The sequence below is a fragment of the Hypanus sabinus genome, unplaced genomic scaffold, assembly GCF_030144855.1.
Source record: "Hypanus sabinus isolate sHypSab1 unplaced genomic scaffold, sHypSab1.hap1 scaffold_249, whole genome shotgun sequence".
Taxonomy (NCBI): Eukaryota; Metazoa; Chordata; class Chondrichthyes; order Myliobatiformes; family Dasyatidae; genus Hypanus; species Hypanus sabinus.
In genome coordinates, this window is record NW_026780613.1 from 317,936 (window position 1) to 343,217 (window position 25,282).

Consider the following 25,282-nt stretch of genomic DNA (forward strand, 5'->3'; position numbering starts at 1 on the left):
CAGACAATGTTATGTCTCTGCACTTCAGTATTTTATCTAAATTTGCCATTGCTACCCTCCCCAGAAGTAAGCGCCGTTTAATACGCTGCATTCACCATCATTTTCAATCTTTCTTTATTGATTAAATAATTTATATGAATAGATACGAATCAGAGGTGAAGTTATATCAAATACATAATAGAATAAATGTACAAACAAAGAAAATGATATACACTGTCAAAATCATGTGTAATATAATATTAGGCTATTATATATAAACAGAGAACCACAACTCCTCTTGACAATTCATACAAAAAAAGACTGGAAATGTTCTATTTATAGGAGAGAAATAAAACACTAAACAAACTAAAAACTAAAACAAAAAAAAGGGGGGAACTGGGCAGTCCACTTGAGGACAAGATTACAAAAAAAGAAGAAAGCGTCCTTCTAGTCAAATCTGAAACTTCACGGAGGGAGAAAGAAAAGAAAGAAAAAAACTAAAAAAAAAATTAAAAAAGATAAGAAATTAGATCTTCTGAAAATATTGAATGAAAGGTGGCCAGGTTTGTTCAAATTTGAAAGATGTATCGAACGTCCGACTTCTAATTTTCTCCAGGTTTAAACAAAACATAATGGAGGAGAGCCAGAAAAAAGCAGTAGGTGGATTAGGATCCTTCCAATGCAACAAAATAGCTATTACCGTTACCATCTATAGAAATCTTTGAACCAGGGACGAAAAAATCCGTCTCTGCTTCCACTTCCTTTCCATTTATTACCACAAAGTTATTAGGACTGGCTGGTCTTCTTAATATTGAGCAAGAAGCCAGCTTTCAACTTTCTTCTTTCACTTTCATTAGAAGCTTCTTCAGATCCTCCTCACTTTCAGCCATTAGAATCGTATCACCTGCATATCTGAGGTTGTTAATATTCTGTCTGGTAATTTTCACTGCAACATTTTGAGTCGCCTGGACCAGCATTCCTCATATGTTCAACATATAGATTAAATAAGCTGGGTGGCAGTATGCAGACTGGTCATACTCCTTTCCAAATCTTGAACCAGTTTGTTGTTCTGTGTCTGGCAACTGTTGCTTCTTGATCTTTGTACAAATTTCTCATAAGGCAGAACAGATGTCCAGGTATTCCCATTTCTTTAAGTATTTGCCATAGTATATTATGGACCGCACTGCTGAAGGATTTAGAGTAGTCAATAAAACATAGATAAATACTTTTCTGAAATTCTCGCGATTTCTCCATTATCCAGCGTAGGTTAGCAATTTGGTCTCTGGTACCTCTGCCTCTTCTAAAAGCAGCTTCTATCTGGCAGTTCGTGTTCCATATATTGCTAGGGTCTTGCTTGCATAATCTTTAGCATTACTTTTCTAGCACGTGAATACTTGACATTTCCATTCTTGGGTTTTGGGATAAAAACGGATCTTAATCCAACCTAAAAGTCATTGTTGTTTATATTTTCCCAGATCTGCTGGAAAATTGCATGCAACACTTTTACAGCATCACCTTTTAGAAATTTCAACAATTTTACTGAAATCCTGTCACATCCTGCAGCCTTATTATTGGCAATGTTTTCTATCACCCATTCGACTTCGCTTTCCAGAATGTCTGGCTCTAGATCGATGAGGGAGTCATTGCTAATGTCTTCGCTGTTGGATCTTTTTGCAATTCTTCTGTGTGTTCCTGCCAACTCCCTTTGATGCCCTTTGCTTCTGTAAGGTCCTTCCCTTCTTTGTCTTTTCCTATGCTCATTTTACATGAAATGTTCCTATGATATCTCAATTCTTCTGCAACAGATCTCTTCTTTTTTCCAATTCTGTTGGCTTCTTCATCTTCAATGCATCGCTCCTTTAAGTAAGTTTCCTTATATTTCCTTGCTATCTTCTTGAAATTTGTGTTCAGTTGAAGGTCTTTGTACCAATCTCCTTTTACTGTCTGGAATGTAGGAGAGTGAGCAGTGACCTTACAAAAATGTTTTAAATTTGAAGGACAGAGGAACTGAATCTTACGTTTTTATTTGTGTAATTCAGGTCATTGCCAGCAGGTGAGGCTTTCTTCCACCCGGACGTCAGACAAGCAAACGACAATCAACCAAAGTCAGTCAGAGTTAGAATGGACACAGGTATGTTCACTGGGCTCTTTCTCATTAAATCTGTCATCATGGTACACGTGTAGTCAAATCATCAATAATTCAGAGGGATAAACTTGGCCGACAAAGGGGCAGAGAGAAAGTACCATCAAACGGAGTCATTGTTCCAACTGGTAAGGAGTCCATGAGCATTGGAACAATTCACCAGGTCCAGCGCAGGGACCTAACGAGGGGAATGATCGAATCGCTCCGCTCACCACACAGATCTTCACCTGAGTGAAAGGAGAAGGAGCCCCTGAATAAGGTGGGAGTGGGTAACACTCAGATAGGAATACAACAGCGGGCAATGTAACAGTCAAAGGAACAGATAGAATTTCCGTCAGCATTTGGTACGCCCTGATGTGGGAAATGCCTCCGACAGCCAGTGAGAGAAACAGAAGTTGTTTTCTGTTTGGAAGGGCAATGGTGAATTCTCCCCCAGATTAACGGGTTGTTGCACAATGGAGGTGAGGGGAGTCCCCTGTGTTTGTTTTCTGTGGCTGAGTTAAAGAACGTTATATTGAGGGAGGATGGGCTGGGTGCAGGAGACAGTGAACAAGAGAAATTGTACACAGGGAATCTGGGGCGGGGGGTGGGGGAGGCTACTGAAGCAATGAAATGTCCTTGGCGAATAGGATGAAAGTAAAACAAAATAATAAGTGGAGAGGGCATTGTACAAAATGCTGGAGGAACTCAGCAGGTCAGGAAGCACCTATAGTGAAAAAAATAACCTTCAACGTTTCGTGCTGAGGATCTGTAAGTTGATTTCAAAGTCGTCTTGCGTACATAAAATGGAGTCAGCACTAGAGGAGCATTGTTCTGGCTGAAGGTCTGTGACCAGTAGTGTTCGCAAGGATCACTGTTTCGCCATGCGTCGTGTGTGTGAATCAAATAGGTTAATCATATGATATACTAGGTGGACTTATTCGTTGATTTACAGAGTTGGAGGAGTTGAATAAATTTGGGACTGTTGTCAAAGTGTTCAGCATCCAGTTAGAAATAGGAACAGAGAGTCACCAAGTACAGATAATTCAGGCAAATGTGAGAAGTTGCATTTTGAGAGGTCAAATTCGCGAGCAATGTGCACAGTGAATGTTGGGACTGATAATAAGATTGATGTACTGTCGGGTCTTGTGATGGGTGTGCACAGCTCCCTTAAGGTGGCAACACAATTGGTAGTGTGCTAACGATGAGTTGAGGTATTTGTTAAAGTTAGACTGTAACTGGATACGCGTTGGTTAAGAGACAATTTCAGTATTGTGCGCAAATCGAGAATGATGTGGAGGGTCTGTAGAGGGTGCAGACGAGTTTCATCACAAAAGCCTGAGGTAACAGGTCTGTTTAGATGGTAAAGTTTAAAGGGGATTTACGATGCAGGTTTTCCACAGAGAGTGATCGGTGTCTGGAATGAGCTGCCGAGGGAGGGACTGGAAACAGATATTCAGCAGCGTCTGAGAGGCATTTGAACTCATGAGTAGGCCGGGAACGGGGGACATTGACCGTGTTCCTGAAAATGGGATTGGTTTAAAATGGCATCGTGTCCGCATACGCATGGTACACTCTACTACCTTATGTTCTCTGACCGACTACAGATCTGAACTCCGCCATCTCCGCCTTCCTGTCAAATTGTGAGGATCACCAACTGTTTCGGTTGACGAGATTCTACATGGAGCGACTGGAGCAGGCGATTGAGGAGGGTGTGGAGGGAGTCAGCTTCATGTTAATGGGCGAGGATCACTTCACCGGGCAGGAGTATCACGTAAGTGGAAGGGACATACACTGAGTGTATATTCTACTGAATCTATCACAAACCGACAGAACCGGTGTAACAACACCTCTGGGCTGTAAAAATCCTGTAATGCTTGAGGTCAACATCAAGAAAAGAGTTTTCATCTGCGAAAAACCCTGAACTTTTATTAACCAACACAATCCTCTCTCCAGTTTTCTGATCACATTCATTTATAGACAGATTAGGATACAGGCAATGATTGACTGGTGAATTTAGTGATGTGACACTTGACGGACATTGCAAGTGGACAGATAACCACTCTACACCACTCAGTCTGACATCACATTATGTTCCCAATGTTCGACCTTAATGGCCACTGACCAGTCTGCGTTCTCCTGATGACCCACGGGTTTCCCACAAATCAAATATATAGTCTTATTTCTCAGCTCATTCTCAGTCTACCTTCAACCCCATTGTCAGTTCAACACTGACTGTCATCTCTCATTTGAACTGCTGACCCTTTTTTTGATCAATATCCCAACATGCCTCATGGTTCTGTTACCTTCTGTTCCTTGTGACTTCCAATTTGAGTTTGTAATTACCATAGCATATACTGTTAATATGGGAAGTGCAACATTAGTGCCCCTGAAAATATTCCAAACATCTACAGCTAACATAGAATTACAAGGAAACAGCTTTCCAATGGTCCTCGTGCTACTGGAGTGCGTTCACCCATTACCACCCAGAATGAATATTAGTTAAGAGCCAGACACCACACTGAACACGGCATTCCACGTGAGGCAGCTGACAATTTCAGACCAAACTTCTTACTCAACATTATCACCGGTCGGCTTTGGTCTGTCACACATGCACAATAGTCCTGAGTTTGCTGGCTGCTCCTCACTGCCAGTTTCCAGCTGTTGGCTGGCACTGGACCCCTCGTGGAGCCTGGCAGTGAAGGGTGAAGCTGCTGCGGTTCACCAGGGATTACCCTGGCAAAACTCAACAGTGGCCCGGCCATAGTTTCACATAGTCATCAAACCTTACAGTACAGCAACAGGCTATTCTGCCCACCTAGTCCACACCAACGTATTATCTGCTTAGTCCCATTGATCTGAACTCGGACTGGAGACGTCCAAAACTCCCCCATTGAATGAACTTATCCAAACTGATCTTAAATAATCAACTCGAATGTACATCGACTAATTAAGATGGCAGCACGCTCCGCGCTCTTCAGCAACCTCTGAGTGAACAGGTTCCCCTTCACTTTGCCCTTCACCTGTCATCATTACCCTATGATCTCTAATTCCAGTCTCACTCAACCTCAGTAATAAATGCATTTTCGCAATAACTCTCTGTATACCTTTTATAAACTTGTATATCTCTTTCACATCTCTCATGGTCCTCCGACACTCTATGGAATAATGTCCTAGCCTATTCACACTTCCTCTATATCTCAGATCCTCAACTCCTGGTAACAATCTGTATTTTATTCTGCATTTGTTCAATCTTATTGATATCCTTTCAGGAGGTAGATATGCACATTGCTTCAATTTAGCCTCTGAAACATCAACTTCGACATAATATCCCAACTTCTGTATTCAATATTTTGATTTATGAAGCCCCAAGTCCAAAAAGCTTTACAACGCCATCTACCTTCGATAACACTTTCAAGAAATTTTGGATCTGTAGCACTTTGCAGGATCTCATCACACTTCCTACTCTTGTCATTGGTACCAACGTCGACCAAGACCTATTCATCCTGCCCTTAAGAAAGTTTCGGAGTCGATACGAGGTATCACTGACCTTGGCAAGACACCATCCAAAAATCCTGTTCTCGTAAATAGAATCTCCAGTCTATTCTCCTGATCATTTTATTCCCCGTCAGTGCATCTCAGCACTTCTCATCCCTTCTGAGTCACAAAGCCAAACTCAGAGCCAGAGGCATAATCACCGTGGCTTTCCTCTGCGAGGCCATACCCCGAAACAGAAAGCCGTATCCCTGTTACAAAGAGTTTCCTGTAGTGGCTGCCTGTTCCCTTCCCCCTCCTGACAGTCAGCCAGTTCCCTGTGTTCCGGGCCTTGTGCACAGCTCCCTCCCTGTATAGCCTGAGTCAATCTCTCAGCCTCCGGAATGATCCTGAGTTCACCCAGCTCCAGCTCCGATTCCTCAGCACAGTCTGTATTAAGCTGCAGCTGGATGAAATTCCTGAAGGTGTAGTTATCGGGGACGCTGAACGTCTCCCTGTCTTGCCGCATCCTGTAGGAAGAGCATCCCACTATCCTGCCTGGCTCTCCCACTGTTCTAACCGTGAAAAAGAGAAGGGAAGTATTACCCAAGATCAACCCAAGCCTCCGCCTCTCCTCAATGAACCCTCTCTGACACAAAGCATCAATAACCTACTCTATCTCTGGCTCACTCACACTATGACTGCTTTGCTTAAACCTTGCCAAGTGGATAAGTACCCCGCAATCTGTGGCGTTCAGAAAGTCATCATTGGCCATGCTAACTTCTTTTAATTTCTTTTTCCTGCTGCGAACAATTGCTGTCAGTGATTTGCGACGAGCAGAATGTGCTGGGTCTGTCCATGTTCAGGGTAGATTTGAACCCATCCCTCCGTTCCTCAATATATTCCCCATTGTTCATTACAGAGCGTGACTGAGCTCGCGGAGAAGGGGAACCGAGCGGGCGCTTCCAAACTCCTCCTGGATCTGGTGATGGAGAGAGGCTCCGGGGCCCGGAAGGTGATGTGGGAATCCTTTGTGAAACTGCACCACCATTTACCGAAGCTGAGCAGAATATTGAATGAAATACGGGAGCGAGGTACGGTGTACAATACACTGTGTGTTACAGATGTAAATGCTGATGAGTTTACAGTATTACACAGAACAGACTTCATGCAGGTAAATCTGTTTGAACAGGTGACGGCCAGTTCGCCTACATGGACACTGAGCGGGATTTCTCTGAAGTGCCCAAACATCTGAAAGGTAAGTGATGGAACGGAAATCTGAAAGTCTGTATTTCACACTGAGAGTCTGAATACGTCTCTGTAGAGGCCTGTTTAGAGACTGTCAGTCTGGGAGACAGGTTTTTCTTGTTATTTCACACTGAGAGTCTGAATACGTGTCTGTAGAGGCCTGTTTAGAGACTGTCAGAGTCTGGGAGACAGGTTTTGTTGTTATTTCACACTGAGAGTCTGAATACATCTCTTTAGAGGCCTGTTTAGAGACTGTCAGAGTCTGGGAGACAGGTTTTTGTTGTTATTTCACTCTGAGAGTCTGAATACGTATCTTTAGAGGCCTGTTTAGAGACTGTCAGAGTCTGGGAGACAGGTTTTTGTTGTTATTTCACTCTGAGAGTCTGAATACGTGTCTTTAGAGGCCTGTTTAGAGACTGTCAGAGTCTGGGAGACAGGTTTTTGTTGTTATTTCACTCTGAGAGTCTGAATACATCTCTTTAGAGGCCTGTTTAGTGACTGTTAGAGTCTGAGAGACAGGTTTTGTTGCTGTGGCTGGAGGACACGAAGCAATTTGCATTTGTCACAACACCTTTTCTGTGGGGCCGAGTATCTGGAGATTTGACAAAACTGAAGCCAAACCATTCCAATTAGAACATCCAACTCCAGCAAGGGAAATCTCGCACCTCTGATCCAAAGTGGAGCCGAGATTTGTTGTTATTCCTCCATACGAACATGACATGGGAGCAGAATTCGGCCATTCAGCCATTCAGTCTGCTCCGCCATTCCATCATGGCTGATCCCCGATTCCACGCAACACCATACACCTGCCTTCTCGCCATATCCTTTGATGCCCTGACCGATCAGGAACTTCTGCCTTCACTACACCCATGGACTCGGCCTCCACTGCAGTCTGAGCCAGAGCCTTACAGACAGTCATTATTCTCTGGCTCAAAGAGTCCTCCTTACCTGTTGTAAAGGATCGCCCCTCAATTTTGAGGCCCTGGCCCCTAGTTCTGGATGCACCTGCCACAGGAAACATCCTTTCCACATCCACCCTATCTGGTCCTTTCAACATTCTGCAGGTTTAAAAGAGATTCCCTTGCATTCCTTAAAATTCCAGTGAGTACAGGCCCAAAGTTGCCAAAACACACCCCATATGTTAACTCCTTCATTCCCGGAATCATCCTCCTGAATCTCCTCGGGACTCTCTCTAATGACCACACATCTTTTCAGAGGTACTGAAAAGCTGTTGACAACACACCTGCAGTGCAGCCTGACTATACAGTCTTGTAAAGGCTCAGCATTTATATTCGATTCCCTTTTTTGCCACCTTTACCACAGACTCGACCTTTAAACTAATCTTCTGTGAGTTTTGCTCGAGGCTCCGATGTCCCTTTGAAGTCGCTCTGCACCTCTGATTCTTGGAACTTCTTCCTATTTAGTTAATAGTCCGCTCCTTTCACCAAAATGCATTATCATACATTTCCAACAATGAATTCCATCTGCCACCTTTTAGCCCATTTTTCCAATATGTCTCAGTCCTGTTGCAATTGCACTACCGACCCCTCCACCTATCTCTGTATCATCCGCAAACTTTACCACAAATACATACATTCAATCATCTAAATCATTGATAAACAATCTGAAAGTCAGCGGTCCCAATACTGATCCGTGCGGAACACCACCGGACACTGGCAGCCAACCAGAAAAGGCCCCTTTTATTCCCACTCGCTGTCGGCTGCCTGTCAGCAATTCCACTGCACATACCAGTATCTTTCCTGTGACGCCATAGATTTTTATCTGGTTAGGGAGACTCCTGTGCGGCAGCTTATCAAATGCCTTCTGAAAATCCAAGTAAATGGCATCCACTGACTCCTTTGTCCACCCTGCTTCTTACTTCCAGGATGAATTCCAACAGAAACCATGCTAACTTATATTGTCATTAGTCTCCAAGTCCATCGAAACCTCAAACTTAATAAGAGACTCCAACTCTTTCCCAGTCGCTGAGGATTGGCTAACTGGCCGATAATTTTCCTTCTTTTGCCTTCCTCCCTTCTTAAAGACCAGAGTGACAGTTGCAATCTTCCAGTCCTCCGGGACCATGCCCGAATCAAGTGATTCTTCCAAGATCATGACCAATCCATCCGTCATCTCTTCAGCAACCTCTCTCAGATCTCTGGGATGCAGTCCATCTGTCCCAGGTGACTTTGCACCTGAAGAGCTTTCAGTATGCCGAGATGTTTTTCCTTTGTGATAGCAATGGCAGTCACTCCTACTGCCTGTCACTCGCAGACTGCTAGCGTCCTCCACAGTGAAGATATATGCAGAGTACACATTCTCCAGTGTTCCAGCATGGACTCTCACCTCCCTTTTAATCTTTATATAACTGAAAGAAAGTGTTTATTATCCTGCTTTATATTATTGGCTTTGCTGTCCTCATATTTAATCTTTTCCCTACTTATAGTTTTTTTAGATGACTATTGTTATCTTGTACGCCCTTTCCTCGGCTTTTATGCAATCCTTAACTTCCATTGTCACCCATGGTTGCCTACACGTGCCACTTTAGAACTTCTTCCTCCGTGGGCCGTATCCATCCTGCAACTTGAGACCTATTCCCAGAAGCTTCAGCCATCTCCGCTAGTATCCTTCTCCAATCTACCTGGGAAAGCTTCTCTCTTGTGCCTCTGTAATTCGCTTTATTCCATTGCGATACTGATACTGTAAGTTATGCTTCTCCCTCTCAAATGGTATTATGAATTCACTCATATTATGATCACTATCTCTTAATGGTTCTTTTACATTAAGCTCCCTCATAAGATCAGGGTTATTACACAACACCCAATCAAAGACAGCCTTTCACTGAGTTGTCTCAAGCACAAGCTGCTCTGAAACGCAATCTCGTGGGAATTCAATAAATTCCCTCTCTTGCGATCTGATTCCTGACGTTCGTTTGATTTTCTTATTCCCCGTGCACATTGAAGTCCTTCATTACAACTGCGTCATTGGCTTTAACACACGCCTTTTCCAACTCCCTTTGCAATCTCAACCCCACACATTCGCTATTTTCAGGCCAATATAGGGTCCCTATAAAGCTTTTTTTTTAACTCTTACAGTTTCCTATCTCCACCCACAAAGCTTCAACATTCTCTAACCCTCTTTCTACAGATGTGATTCCACCTTGAACCAGCACAGCCACATCACCAACGCCTATGCCTTCCTGCCAGTCCTCTCGATAAGACGTAAATCTTTAAACGTTAAGCTCCCAGCTATGGTCTTCTTTCAGCCATGACTCAGTGATGCCCACGACATCATAATGACCAATCTCTAATTGCGCCAAAAGTTCGTCCACCTTATTCTGAATGTTCCGTGCATTTAAACACAAGGCGTTCAGTCCTGCATCTGCGCCTTTTTGAATGCTGTCTATGCAGTACAATTTAACAGTTTGCTCTCTCTGTATTTGAAAACATTCATTGGCTTGTCCACCCTAACATTCATCTTAAACCCATCATCTACTTGTGAAACTGCTGGTTCATCCACAGCTCTATTGTCCTAGTTCCGGTCCCCCGGCCATTTTAGGGTAAAACACTCCCAACAGCTCCAGTAAATCTGCCCATAAGAGTATTGGTCCTCATCGGATTCACATGCAACCCGTGCCTTTTGTACAGCTCCTACCTGCCCCGGAAGTGGTAACAATTATCCAGAAACCTGAATTCCTGCCCCCTGCTCCAAATGCTCTGCCACACATTTCTCTGCCACCTCATTCTATACCTATTGCCACTGTCGGGTGGCACAGACAGCAATCCTGAGATCACTACTTTTGAGTTCCTGCTCCTCAGCTTTTTTCCTAACCCCCTGTGTTCTGTTTTCCAGACCTCCTCCCTTTTCTCTTCCCTACGTTGTTGTTACCAATGTTTGTCACAACTTCTGACTGCTCAACCTCCCTTCTCAGGATATTGTGAACGTGTCCAGAAACATTTCGGACAATGGCACCTGACAGGCAAAGTCCCATCGGTGTCCACAGAATCGCCGACCTGCCCTCCTGACTTTAGAGTTCCCCATTACCGCTGCCATCCTCTTCAGATTCCTCCTCTTCCGCACATCATCGGGGAATTGCCTGGGTTCATGTACCAGCTCCTCGGAGAATTAGAGACTGTAGACCAGTGTGGGGTGCGTCACATCGTGACTGGCTCAGCCTGGAAAAGGAAACTGAAATTATGTTCCTTTTCTGTGGCTCAGCACTGACAGCTTAATCCTAAAGGAGTGTCAAGCACATGGGGTCCATTGTGAGAGAAGTAAAAGTCAGTAGAACAAGTAAATGCCCCCTCCCCCACTGTTACCCTCTGTAGGGTTGCACAGTTCAGCAGAAGCTGAGCAGTGAAAGCAGTGAAACCACCCTCTCCACACAACACTCTCCTCTCCAGAATCACGTGTGCACTTGGTCCTCGCTGGAACACCGGGGAATCTGCAAACTACCAACAGAGGGGAGAGTGGAGCCTTTAACAGCGGATCAGAGTCAGATCAGAAATGTTTCTGGGCCGTCGTTCATTTTCAGACACTCTAATCTCTGATCACCCGATTTCACCCAAACAGTGTCTTTAACGAGTATATGTCGGGAGCTCCATGTTCATCAGATCAGGCATTGACAACCTATTTCTTTCCGTCATAAGATGTTCAACAGAAACACAAGGAGACTCTGCGGACAGAGACTGAAAAACTGAGAGTGAACACGATCCTGATGAGGGAGAAGGTGAAGGTTTTCCAGCTGGTTGATCGATACGCTGAGCTCACGGTCATTTCTACTGTTCGAGATCGGACACTGGTGGAACATGAGCTGCTGGCAAGAGGCAGAGACCACGAGGAGTGGAGAGAAAAAGATCTCCGTAGTAAGCTGGAAAAAATCCGTACTGATCAGTTATTCAAGAAGAGCTTTGTTCAAAAATTGCAAAGATATTTCTTTGGAAACAAATCAGGGATGTCCGCAGCAGTGGCCGGAGTCCCAGGGATCGGGAAAACAACAATGGTACAAAAGATTGTTTACGACTGGGCCACGGGGAAGATATACCAACAATTCCAGTTTGTCTTCAGTTTCAAATTCCGGGATTTAAACACCATTAACTGCAGAATAAACCTGAAGGAACTGATTCTGCATCATTATCCCTACTTTGGGAATATCCTGGGAGAGGTCTGGAAACACACAGAGGGACTGCTGTTCATATTCGACGGATTGGATGAATTCAAGGACAAAATCAACTTTGTTGATGGTCGGAGAGACACAGAATCACAGGACACAGATCCTGAATTCAAGTGCAATGTGTCTGATATTGTGTACAGTTTAATCCAGGGCAAGCTGCTCCCAGGGTGTTCAGTGCTGGTGACCACCCGCCCCACTGCGTTATATTTATTGGAAAAGGCGGATATCAGTGTCTGGGCTGAAATCCTGGGATTTGTTGGTGAGGAACGGAAGGAATATTTCATCAGGTATTTTGAAGATCAGACGGAGGCAGAAGCAGTTTTCAAACACGTGGTGGAGAATGAGATCCTGTACACCATGAGCTACAACCCCTCCTACTGCTGGATCCTCGCTCTGGCACTGGGCCCCTTCTTCACACAAAGAGTCAGGGACCCGCAGCGAGTTCCCAAGACCATCACCCAACTGTACTCCTACTATATTTACAACATCCTGAAAAACCATGGCCGTGAGATTGAGAACCCCCGTGATGTGTTACTCAGGGTTGGTCAGATGGCCTTCAGAGGAGTGTCCGAGAAGAAGATTGTGTTTACAGGTGGAGATTTGATCAACTACAATCTGCAGCCTTCCCAGTTCCTGTCCGGGTTCCTGATGGAGCTTTTGGAGAGAGAGGATTCTGCCCGGAGCGTGGTGTACACATTCCCACACCTCACCATCCAAGAGTTTGTAGCTGCAGTCGCACAATTCCTGAATCCACATCCCGGGAATATCCTGAAATTCCTCACTGGAGCCCACAACACGACCGATGGGCGATTTGAGGTATTTCTCCGTTTTGTTGCTGGTCTCTCCAACCCAATGACAGCTCGGGGCCTGGTGGAGTTTCTGGGTCCATTTCCTCATGAAACAACCTGCCGGGTGATTGACTGGGTGAAGGAGGAGGTTAAACGCCAGAGTGGAAACACAAGGAGTGAAGCTGGTAAAAGGAGCCTCCTGAACACATTGCACTACCTGTTTGAGTCTCAGAATCGTGGACTGGCTCAGGCCGCTCTGGGATCTGTGGAAAGGTTTTCACTCAGTGGAATGACACTGACCCCGATTGACTGCGCGGTCCTGTCTCATGTCATCGGACTCTGTGATACAATAAAACAGCTCGACCTGGAGAACTGCCACATTCAGTATGAGGGAATACAGCGGCTGGGACCCGGGTTGCACAAGTGCCAGGAGTTGAGGTAACTTGATTTATCTCTCACTCTGATCTGTGAAACTGTTCTACCGTGTTGTTTCAATGTAAAGGAATTTTGGTAAATTTGTAGTAAATCAGATTGTGAAGAATTGTGACAAATGCCCAGGGGATCAGTCAGTAATTCCCCAAGGACGGGAGGGTTCTGTGGTTCCTTGTGAAGGGATTTTGGAGACTTCATCAGATCAGTGAACAATGACCATTGGTTTAATGGTAGTAAATCACAGGAATGGCCGTGTTTCTCGCTGCCTGTGACACGTCCATTGACAATGTTCCTTCTCACTGTTACTGACACCCAGACCGACACTGACTGCAACAGGTGGGTCAGAGATTCACAACCCCTTCCCGGTGAGGGACAAGAGACCGTCAGCAGACTGTCCCAGTGAGAAGGAAAGAAATACCATTGTGAGATTGTCCTCCCACTGCCCTTCCCCGTGTGTGACTTTGCTCACTTCCAGATACACAAAGAGCGAGGGCGCATCTCCTCTGGGTCTCTGTTCAGACCCAACACACACGTACAAAAAATGTCTGCGTCCTCTCGTCTTGTAGGATTATCGTTTACCATTGGAATCCTCCTGTGGGACTTCTCATCCCAATCTCCCTTCCATTCTTTGGAATCTCGCCCCCATCCCCATTCCTCCCGTGGGCTCTCTATTACTCTTTCCTCATCCTCCTGTGGGATGTCTTGTCCACACACCCCACCACCCTTCCTGTGAGATCTCTCTTCCCTATCCCCCTTTCTTTTGTGGGATCTCTCCTCCCGATCCCTCTTCCTCCTGTGGGATCTCTCTTCCCCATCCCCCTTGCTCCTGTGAGATCGCTCTTCCCCATCCCCCTTCCTTCTATGGATTTCTCTTCCCTATCCCTTCCTGCTGTTGGAATTCTCTTCCCCATACCCTTTCCTCCTGTGGGATCTCTCTCCCCCAACGAATTCTTCCTGTCGGATCTCTCTTTGGCATGCCCCATTGTCCTGTGGAATTTCTCTTCCCCGACCCCCTTCCTCCTGTGAGATTTCTCTTCCCAATCCCACATCCTCCTGTGGGAACTCTGTTCCACATCCCTCTTCCTCCTGGCCGATCTCTTAACCCCTTCCCCCTTCATCCTGTTTATTTTCTGTCTATATCCCCCTTCCTCCTGTGGGATCTCTCTTCCCCATGCCTCATCCTCCTGTGGGATCTCTCTTCCACACTCCCATGCCGGCTGTGGGATCTCCCTTCCCCATCCCCCGACCTCCTGTGGGATCTCTTCCCCATCCCCATTCCCCTTTTGCTTGTGGGAACTCTCCTCCCCATAGAATCATAAAATCATAGAACACTACAGCACAGAAAACAAGCCATTCGGTCCTTCTAGTCTGTACCGAAACCTTATTCCGCTAGTTCCATTGACCTGCTCCCAGTCCATAACCCTCCAGTCCTCTCCCATCCATGTATCTATCCAATTTATTCTTAAAGCTTAAGAGTGAGTCCATATTTTCCTCATCAGATGGCAGCTCGTTCCACACTCTCACCACCCTCTGAGTGAATTTCCTCCTAATGCTCCCCCTAAACCTTTCCCCTTTCACGCTGAAGCCATGTCTTCTCATATTTATCTCTCCTAATCTATGTGGAAAGAGCCTATTCGCATTTACCCTGTCTATACCCTCATAATATTGTAAACCTCTATCAAATCTCCCCTCATTCTTCTATGCTCCAAGGAATAAATTCCTAACCTGCTCAATCCTTCCTTGTAACTCAACTCCTGAAGACCCAGCAACATCCTAGTAAATCTTCTCTGCACTCTTTCAACCTTACTGATATCCTTCCTATAGTTCAGTGACCAGAACTGCACACAATACTCCAAATTTGGCCTCACCAATGTTTTAGACAACCTCACCATAATATTCGAACTCCTATACTCATTACTTTGATTTATGAATGCCAGGGTGGCAAAAGTCTTTTTTACAACCCTGTCTACCTGTGAAGCCACTTTCAGAGTCTTATGTATCTGAACCCCCGGATCCCTCTGTTCCTCCGCACTCTTCAGTGCCCTACCGTTTATCGTGTATGTCGTACCTTGATTTGTCCTTCCAAAATGGAACACCTCACACTTGTCTGCATTAAATTCCATCTGCCATTTTCTGGCCCATTCTTCCAGTTGGTTCAGATCCCTCTGCAAGCTTTAAAAGCCTTCCTCGCTGTCCACAATGCCTACATCTTAGTGTCATCCGCAAACCTGCTGATCCAATTTATCACATTATCATCTAGATCATTGATACAGACAACAAACAACGATGGTCCCAGCCCAGATCCCTGAGACACACCACTAGTCACAGGCCTCCAGTCTGAGAAACAATCATCCACTACCATTCTCTGTCTTCTCCCACACAGCCAATTCAAATCCAGTTTACAATCTCTCCATGGATACCTAGTGTCTGGACTTTAGAACTAACCTCTTATGTGGGACCTTGTCAAAGGCCTTACAAAAGTCAATGTAGACAACATCCACAGCCTTTCCTTCATATGCATTCTTGGTAACCTCCTCGAAAAACACTACAAGATTCATTAAACATGGTCTACCACACACAAATCCATGCTGACTATCTTTAATCAGCCCTTGGCTGTCCGAATCCTTGTATATCCGATCTCTCAGAACAACTTCTGATAATATACCTATTACTGATGTCAGGCTCACTGGGCTGTCCCGTCTACGCACAGCTGTGATATTCCCCTGACAGGTAATGTCACTTCTCATCCTTTCATCCCTCCCCACATCACGTCTGAAACAATGGAAACCCGGAACATGAAGCTGCCAGTCCTGCCCCTCCTGCAAACCAAGTCTTACTAATAGCAATAATGTCGAAATCATCATGAGCCAATCCACAACCTAAACTCATCTGCCTTCCACACAATTCTCCTTGCATTGAAATAGATGCAACTGAGAACATTTCTATCACATACAAACAATTGATATCTGTCTATATAAGCAGTCCTCGCATGACCCTTATCCTCCACCACCTCACTATCTTCTCGAAAACTCTGGTTCCCCTCCCCCTGCAACCTTGTTTAAAACCCCCGGAGCAGAACTTGCTAACCTACTGGCAAGGATGTTAATCCCCTCCAGTTCAGGTGCAAACTGTCCAATTCGAACTGGTCCCACCTCCCCTGGAAGAAAGCCCAATTGTCCAGAAACATGAACCCCTCCCTCATGCACCATCCCCTCAGCCACGTATTTAGCTGCATTATCTTCCTATTTCTAGCCTCACTAGCACGTGGCATGGGTAGCAATCCTCCTGTGAGATCTCGCTTTCCCATCCCCCTTTCATCCTCTGGGCTCTCTGTTCCCACTCCCCCATCCTTCCAACTGTTGGATCTCTCCTCAGTATCCACCTTCCTCCTGTGGATCCCTCATCCCCATCCCCCTTCCTCCTGTGGGATCTCTCTTCCACATCCCTCATCCTGCTGTAGGATATCTCTTCCAAATCCCCATTCCTCCTGTGGGATTTATACTCTCCACCCTTTTATTCCTATGTGATCTCTCATCCCCATCCCATTTCCTATTGTGGGATCTCTCTTTCCCATTCCCCTTCCTCCTGTGGGATCTCTCCTCCCCGTCCCCCTTCCTCCTGTGGGATCTCTCCTCCCCGTCCCCCTTCCTCATGTGGGATCTCTCCTCCCCGTCCCCCTTCCCCCTGTGGGATCTCTCCTCCCCGTCCCCCTTCCTCCTGTGGGATCTCTCCTCCTCGCCCCCCTTCCTCCTGTGGGATCTCTCCTCCCCGTCCACCTTCCTCCTGTGGGATCTCTCCTCCCCGTCCCCCTTCCCCCTGTGGGATCTCTCTTCCACGTCCTCCTTCCCCCTGGCCGATCTCTCAAGCCCTTCCCCCTTCATCCTGTTTAATGCCTCTCTCTCTGCTCCCCTTCCTCCCTTGGGATATCCCTTCCCCATCCCCTTCTTCCTGTGGGATCCCCTCCCCATCCCCTCTCCTCCAGTGGTATCCGGTCCCATCCCTCTTCCTCCGGTGGGATCATTTTCCCCTTCCCTTTTCCTCCTATGGGATGTCTCTTCCCCATCCCCCTTCCCCCGGCGAGTTCTCTCTACCCCTTCCCACATCCCCCTGTGGGATATCACTTCCCCATCTCCCTCCTGTGTGATCTCTGCTCCCCATCCCCCTTCCTCCTGTGAGGTCTCTCTTCCCCATCCCCTTTCCCCCTGTGGGATATCACTTCCCCATCTCCCTCCTGTGGGATCTCCCTTCCCCATCCCCTTTCCTCCTGTGGGATATCCCTTCCCCATCTCCCTTCCTCCTGTGGGAGCTCTCTTCCCATTCGTCCTTCTGCCTGAGTGAACTCTCCTCCCCACACCCCTTCATAGAATCATAAAATCATAAAACACCAGCGCACAGAAAACAAGCTATTCGGCCCTTCTGCTTTGTGCCGAATCTCTATTCCGCTTGTCCCATTGACCTGTACCCAGTCCATAACCTTCCAGTCCTCTCCCATCCATACATCTATCCAATTTATTTTTAACACTTAAGAGTGATTCCGCATTTTCTACATCAGATGGCAGCTTGTTCCACACTCTCACTACTCTCTCAGTGAAGAATTTCCCCCTAAACCTTTCCCCTTTCACTCTGAACCAAGTCCTCCTGTAATTTATCTCTCCTAATCTATGTGAAAGAGACTATTTGCATTTACCCTGACTATACCCCTCAGAGTTTTGTAAACCTCGTTGAAATCTCCCCGCATTCTTCTGCGCTCCAAGGAATAAAGTCCTAACCTGTTCAATCTTTCCTTGTAACTCAACTCCTGAAGATCGGGCAACATCCTAGTAAATCTTCTCTGCACTTGTTCAACCTTACTGATATCCTTCCTTTAGTTCAGTGACCAGAACTGCACACAATACTCCATATTTGGCCTCACCAATGTCTCATACAACCTCACCATAATATTCCAACTCCTATACTCAACTTTGATTTATGAATGCCAGGATGCCAAAAGCCTTCTTTACAACCCTGTCTACCTGTGATGCCACTTTCTGGGAATTATGTATCTGAACTCCCAGGTCCCTTTGTTCCTCCGCACTCCTCAGTGCCCTACCATTTACTGTGTATGTCATACCTTGATTTGTCCTTCCAAAATGCAACACCTCACACTTGTCTGCATTAAAGTGGTGAATAGTGGTGTGCCTCAGGGATCTGTACTGGGTCCAATCTTGTTTGTCATATACATTAATGATCTGGATGATGGGGTGGTAAATTGGATTAGTAAGTATGCAGATAATACTAAGATAGGTGACATTGTGGATAATGAAGGTTTTCAAAGCTTGTTGTACAGAGATTTAGGCCAGTTAGAAGAGTGGGCTGAAAGATGGCAGATGGAGTTTAATGCTGATATGTGTGAGGTGATACATTTTGGGAGGAGTAATCCAAAAATGACATATATGGTAAATGGTAGGGCACTGAGGAATGCAGCAGAACAGAGTGATCAAGGGATAATGGTGCAGAGTTCCCTGAAGGTGGAATCTCATGTGGATAGGGTGCTGAAGAAAGCTTTTGGTATACTGGCCTTTATAAATCAGAGCATTGAGTATAGGTGTTGGGATGTAACGTTAAAATTGTACAAGGCATTGGTGAGCCCAAATTTGGAGTATTGTGTACTGTTCTGGTCACTGAATTATAGGAAAGATGTCAACAAAATAGAGAGAGTACAGAGTAAATTTACTAGAATGTTACCTGGGTTTCAGCACCTAATGAACAAGCTAGGTCTTTATTCTTTGGAGCATAGAAGGTTGAGGGGGGACTTGATAGAGGTATTTACAATTATGAGGGGGATAGATAGAGCTGACATGGGTAGTCTTTTTTCCATTGAGAATAGGGGAGATTCGAATAAGAGGGAATGAGTTGAGAGTGAAAGGGCAAAAGTTTAGGGGTAACACAAGGGAGAACTTCTTTACTCAGAGAGTGGTAGCTGTGTGGAACGAGCTTCCAGTAGAAGTGGTAAAGGCGGGTTTGATTTTGTCATTTAAAAAAAATTGGATAGGTATATGGACAGGAAAGGAATGAAATGGGGGGTTATGGGCTGAGTGCAGGTAGGTGGGACTAGGTGAGAATAAGCATTCGGCACAGACCAGAAAGGCCGAGATGGCCTGCTTCCCTGCTGTAATCGTTATCTGGTTATATGTCATATGTTATAAATTCCATCTGCCATTTTCTGGCCCATTTTTCCAGTTGGTGCAGATCCCTCTGCAAGCTTTGAAAGCCTTCCTCGCTGTCCACAACACCTCTAACTTAGTGTCATCAGCAAACCTGCTGATCCAATTTATCACATTATCATCTAGATCATTGATGCAGACTACAAACAACGATGGTCCCAGCACAGATCCCTGAGACACAGCACTAGTCACAGGCCTCCAGTCTGAGAAGCAATCATCCACTACCACTCTCTGTCTTCTCCCACACAGCCAATTTGAATCCAGTTTACAATCTCTCCATGGATACCTAGTGTCTGAACCTTCTGAACTAACCTCTTATGTGGGACCTTGTCAAAGGCCTTACTAAAGTCCATGTAGACATCATCCACAGCCTTTCCTTCCCATCCTCGACAAACACTACAAGATTCATTAAACATGATCTAACATGAAAGCCATGTTGACTATCTTTTATCAGCCCTTGGCTGTCCAAATCCTTGCATATCCGAACTCTCAGAACACCTTCTGATAAATTACCTGTTACGGATGTCAGGCTCACTGGCCTGTAATTACCTGGTGTACTTTTGGAGCCTTTTTCAAACAACGGAACAACATGAGCTACCCTCCAATCCTCCGGCACCGCACCCCTGGCTGAGGACATTTTAAATATTTCTGCCAGGGCCCCTGCAATTTCTACACCAGTCTCTCTCAAGGTCCGAGGGAATATCATGGCAGTTCTGGGGGATTAATCTACCTTTATTCACTGTAAGGCAGCAAGCAGCTTCTCCTCTTTAATCTCTATATGTTCCATGACACTACTGGTTGTTTCCCTTAATTCCATATCCGCTATGCCAGTTTCCTGAGTAAACACTGACGCAAAAAAACTGTTTAAGATCTCCCCCATCTCGTGAGGCTCCACACAGAGACGACCACTCTGATCTTCTAGGGGACCAATTTTGTCCTTTACTATCCTTTTACTCTTAATATACTGGTAGAAACCCTTCGGGTTTACCTTCACATTATCTGCCAAAGCAACCTCATGTCTTCTTTTTGCCTTCCTGATTTCCTTCTTTAGTATTTGCTTACATTTTCTATACTCTTCAAGTACCTCATTTGTTCCTTGTTTCCTATAGCTGCTAAACACCTACTTAAGCAGATCGCCAATATCCCTTGAAAACCAAGGTTCCCTCTGCCTGTTAACTCTGCCTTTAATCCTGGCAGGAACATGCAAACTCTGCACTCTCAAAATTTCACCCTTGAAGGCGTTCCACTTACTGAACACATCCTTGCCAGAAAACAACTTATCCCAATCCACTCTTCCCAGATCCTCTCTCATTTCCACAAAATTGGCCCTTCTCCAATTCAGAACCTTAACTGGCGGACCAGTCCTATCCTTATCCATAATTATCTTGAAACTAATGACATTATGGTCACTGGACCCAAAATGTTCACCTACACATACTTCTGTCGCCTGACCTGTCTGGTTACTTAATAGGAGATCAGGTACTGCACCCTCTCTCGTTGATACCTCAATATATTGATTTAGAAAACTTTCCTGACACATTTGACAAACGCAACGCCATCTAACCCTTTCCCAGAATGGGAGTCCCTGTCAATATGTGGAAAGTTAAAATCCCCGACGATTACAACTTTCTGTTTCTTACATTGGTGTGCTACCTCTCTACAGATTTGCTCTTCGAATTCTCTCTGACTACTGGGCGGTCTATAATACAACCCTATTAGTGTGCTCACATCTTTCCCGTTCCTCAGCTCCACCCATATGGCCTCTGTAGACGAACCCTCCGGGCTGTCCCGTCTACGCACAGCTGTGATATTCTCCCTGACTGGTAATGCCACTCCGCCCCCTTTCATCCCTCCCCACTATCACATCTGAAACAATGGAAACCCGGAACATGAAGCTGCCAGTCCTGACCCTCCTGCAAACCAAGTCTTACTAATAGCAATAATGTCGATATCATCGTGCCAATCCACGATCTAAACTCATCTGCCTTACCTGCAATACTCCTTGCATTGAAATAGATGCACCTGAGAACATTTCTATCACATACAAACCATTGATATCTGTCTATACAAGCAGTCCTCGCATGACCCTTATCCTCCACCACCTCCCTATCTGCTCTAACACTCTGGTTCCCCTCCCCCTGCAACCTTGTTTAAAACCCCCGGAGCAGAGCTTGCTAACCTACCGACAAGGATGTTAGTCCCCTCCAATTCAGGTGCAAACTGTCCAATTCGAACTGGTCCCACCTCCCCTGGAAGAAAGCCCAATTGTCCAGAAACGTGAACCCCTCCCTCATGCACCATCCCCTCAGCCACGTATTTAGCTGCATTATCTTCCTATTTCTAGCCTCACTAGCACGTGGCATGGGTAGCAATCCTCCTGTGAGATCTCGCTTTCCCATCCCCCTTTCATCCTCTGGGCTCTCTGTTCCCACTCCCCCATCCTTCCAACTGTTGGATCTCTCCTCAGCATCCCCTTTCCTCCTATGGGATCTCTCCTACTCATCCCCCAACCTCCTGTTTGATCTCACTTCCCCACCCACTTCCTCCTGTCTCATCTCTCTTCCCCATGCCCCATCATCCTATGTGATCTCTCTTACCCATTCCCCTTCCTTCTGTGGGATTTCTCTCCCCCATCCACTTTCATCCTGTGGGATCTCTCATCCCCATCCCCCTTCCTCTGGTGGTATCTCTCTCTCCCATCCCCCTTCCTCCTTTGGGATCTCTTCCCCATTACCCTTCCTCCTGTGGGATCTCTCTTCCCTATCCCCCTTCCTCCTGTGGGATCTCTCTTCCCCATCTCCCTTCCTCCTGTGGGATCTCTCTTCCCCATCTCACTTCCTCCTGTGGGATCTCTCTTCCCTATCCCCCTTCCTCCTGTGGGATCTCTTCCCCATTACCCTTCCTCCTGTGGGATCTCTCTTCCCCATCCCCTTCCTCCTGTGGGATCTCTCTTCCCTATCCCCCTTCCTCCTGTGGGATCTCTTCCCCATCTCCCTTCCTCCTGTGGGATCTCTCTTCCCCATCTCACTTCCTCCTGTGGGATCTCTCTTCCCTATCCCACTTCCTCCTGTGGGATCTCTCTTCCCAATCCCCCTTCCTCCTGTGGGATCTCTCTTCCCCATCCCCCTTCCTCCTGTGGGATCTCTTCCCCCCGTCCCCCTTCCTCCTGTGGGATCTCTCTTCCCCATCCCCCTTCCTCCTCTGGGATCTCTTCCCCAACCCCCTACCTCCTGTGGGATCTCTCTTCCACATCGCTTTAGCTTAGGTGGGTCTATTTCGCTGTGTCCCATTGACATTTCTGCATTTCAGTCAGAAACACTTTTCTCTCCATCGGGGAATGGGACAGAATATGTGGGGTTTAGAGGGTTTAGAGGGACAGACGAAATTACCGACATTCGGTAAATACACTGGAGCTGGGCAGTGAGGGACAATGACAGTGATGGGAACTCCGATCAGTGATTTACTGGACAGTTTAATGTTTCCTGAAATATCCGAGTGAGAGAAATTCCCCCAGACCCACGGTTTGAATCACTTTGTTTATCAATCTGTCTGTTTGTGTTTAGACTTGGGCGGAATGAACAGGGAGATTCAGGAGTGAAACTGGTGTCTGCGGCTCTGAGGAACCCGGAGTGTAAAATACAGAAACTGTGGTAAGTACCAGACTGTGGGAGATTGTGTTTACAGTCACTGGGTGTCTGACACTGAACATTAATGTGATCAGCAGAAACATAGAAAACATACAGGACAATACAGGCCCTTCGGCCCACAAAGCTGTGCTGAACATGTTTCTACCTTAGAATTACCTCGATTTTACCCATAGCCCTCTATATTTCTAAGCTCCATGTAGCCATCCTGGAGTTTAAAATTTTCGCCTCCAGCAGCCCATTCTTAAAACTATGCCCTCTCGTGCTAGCCATTTCAGCCCTGGGGAGAAGACTCTGACGAACCACACGATCAATGCCTCTCATTATCTTGTACACCACTATCAAATCACCTCTCATACTCCGTCACTCCAAGAGAACAGGCCGAGTTCACTCAACCTGTTCTCATAAGGCATGCTCCCCAATCCAGGCAACATCCCTGCAAATCTCCTCTGCACCCTGTCTATGGTTTCCACATTTCACATCCTCCTCCTCGGAGATTGCTACCCAATCCTCTTCTACCTGTGGGAGCTTTCTTCCACATCCCCCTTCCTCCTGTAGGATCTCTCTTCCCCATCCCCATTCCTCCTGTGGGATCTCTCTTCCCCATCCCCCTTCCTCCTGTGGGGTCTCTCCTCCTCGTCCCCCTTCCTCCTGTGGGGTCTCTCCTCCCCGTCCCCCTTCCTCCTGTGGGATCTCTTCTCCCCCGTCCACTTTCCTCTTGTGGGATCTCTCTTCCCCGTCCCCCTTCCTCCTGTGGGATCGCTCCTCCCCGTCCCCCTTCCTTATGTGGGATCTCCACTTCCCGTCCCCCTTCCTCCTGTGGGATATCCCCTCCCCGGCCCCTTCCTCCTGTAGGATCTCTCCTCCCCGTCCCCCTTCCTGCTGTGGGATCTCCCCTCCCCGTCCCCCTTCCTCCTGTTGGATCTCCCCTCCCCGTCCCCATTCCTCCTGTGGGAGCTCCTCCCCGTCCCCCTTCCTCCTGTGGGATCTCCGCTCCCCGTCCCCCTTCCTCCTGTGGGATCTCCCCTCCCCGTCCCCTTCCCCCTGTGGGGTCTCTCGGCCCCCTCCCCCTTCCCCCTGTGGGATCTCTCGGCCCCGTCCCCCTTCCCACTGTGGGATCTCTCGGCCCCGTCCCCCTTCCTCCTGTGGGATTTCTCCCCCGTCCCCATTCCTCCTGTGGGATCTCTCCACCCCGTCCTCATTCCTCCTGTGGGATCTCTTCTCCCCGTCCCCCTTCCTCTTGTACGATCTCTCCTCCCCGTCCCCCTTCCTCCTGTGGGATCTCCTCCCCGTCCCCCTTCCTCCTGTGGGATCTCCTCCCCGTCCCCCTTCCTGCTGTCGGATCTCTGCACCCCGTCCCCCTTCCTCCTGTGGGATCTCTGCTCCCCGTCCCTCTTCCTCCTGTGGGATCTCTCCTCCCCATCCCCCTTTCTCCTGTGGGATCTCTCCTCCCCGTCCCCCTTTCTCCTGTGGGATCTCTTCTCCCCCGTCCACTTTTCTCCTGTGGGATCGCTCTTCCCCGTCCCCCTTCCTCCTGTGGGATCGCTCCTCCCCGTCCCCCTTCCTTCTGTGGGATCTCTCCTCCCCATCCCACTTCCTCCTCTGGGATCTCCACTCCCCGTCCCCCTTCCTCCTGTTGGAACTCCCCTCCACATCCCCCTTCCTCCAGTGGGATCTCCCCTTCCCGTCCCACTTCCTCCCGTGGGATCTCTCCTCCCCATCCCCCTTCCTCAAGTGGGATCTCCCCTCCCCGTCCCCCTTCCTCCTGTGGGAGCTCCTCCCCGTTCCCCTTCCTCCTGTGGGATCTCCACTCCCCGTCTCCCTTCCCCCTGTGGGGTCTCTCGGCCCCCTCCCCCTTCCCCCTGTGGGGTCTCCCGGCCCCTTCCCCCTTCTCACTGTGGGATCTCTTGGACCCCTCCCCCTTCTCACTGTGGGATCTCTTCCCCGTCCACATTCCTCCTGTGGGATCTCTCCTCCCCGTCCCCCTTCCTCTTGTACGATCTCTCCTCCCCGTCCCCCTTCCTCCTGTGGGGTCTCTCCTCCCCATCACCCCTCATCCTGTGGGATCATTCCCTCCCCGTCCCCCTTCCTCCTGTGGGATCTCCCCTCCCCGTCCCCCTTCCTCCTGTGGGATCTCCCCTGCCCGTCCCCCTTCCTCCTGTGGGATCTCCCCTCCCCGTCCCCCCATCCTCCTGTGGGATCTCTTCTCCCCCGTCCAC

At 47.2% G+C, this 25,282-nt stretch overlaps 1 protein-coding gene and 1 long non-coding RNA gene across 4 annotated transcripts in view; one reads left to right on the forward strand and one right to left on the reverse strand.

The window, feature by feature from the left end:
• Positions 1-23,196, forward strand: part of LOC132388010 (NACHT, LRR and PYD domains-containing protein 3-like) — a 39,452-nt gene extending 16,256 nt beyond the window's left edge. The window contains exons 2-7 of one of the 2 annotated variants that reach the window (XM_059960346.1): positions 2,019-2,110; positions 3,709-3,875; positions 6,498-6,669; positions 6,768-6,833; positions 11,473-13,222; positions 22,983-23,196. In XM_059960346.1, the coding sequence (XP_059816329.1) occupies positions 2,101-2,110; positions 3,709-3,875; positions 6,498-6,669; positions 6,768-6,833; positions 11,473-13,222; positions 22,983-23,073 (2,256 nt within the window). In that variant the 5' untranslated portion in view covers positions 2,019-2,100 and the 3' untranslated portion in view covers positions 23,074-23,196. The remainder of the gene's footprint in view (positions 1-2,018; positions 2,111-3,708; positions 3,876-6,497; positions 6,670-6,767; positions 6,834-11,472; positions 13,223-22,982) is intronic. The other variant, XM_059960345.1, reaches the window with a different exon arrangement.
• LOC132388012 (uncharacterized) overlaps positions 2,109-25,282 on the reverse strand; it is a 30,909-nt gene continuing 7,735 nt past the window's right edge. The window contains exons 1-3 of one of the 2 annotated variants that reach the window (XR_009510117.1): positions 15,285-15,438; positions 10,837-10,998; positions 2,109-2,349 (exon numbers count right to left, since the gene is read on the reverse strand). This is a non-coding gene — a long non-coding RNA (uncharacterized LOC132388012). Of the gene's footprint in view, positions 2,350-10,836; positions 10,999-15,284; positions 15,439-25,282 lie in introns of those variants that run through there. The other variant, XR_009510116.1, reaches the window with a different exon arrangement.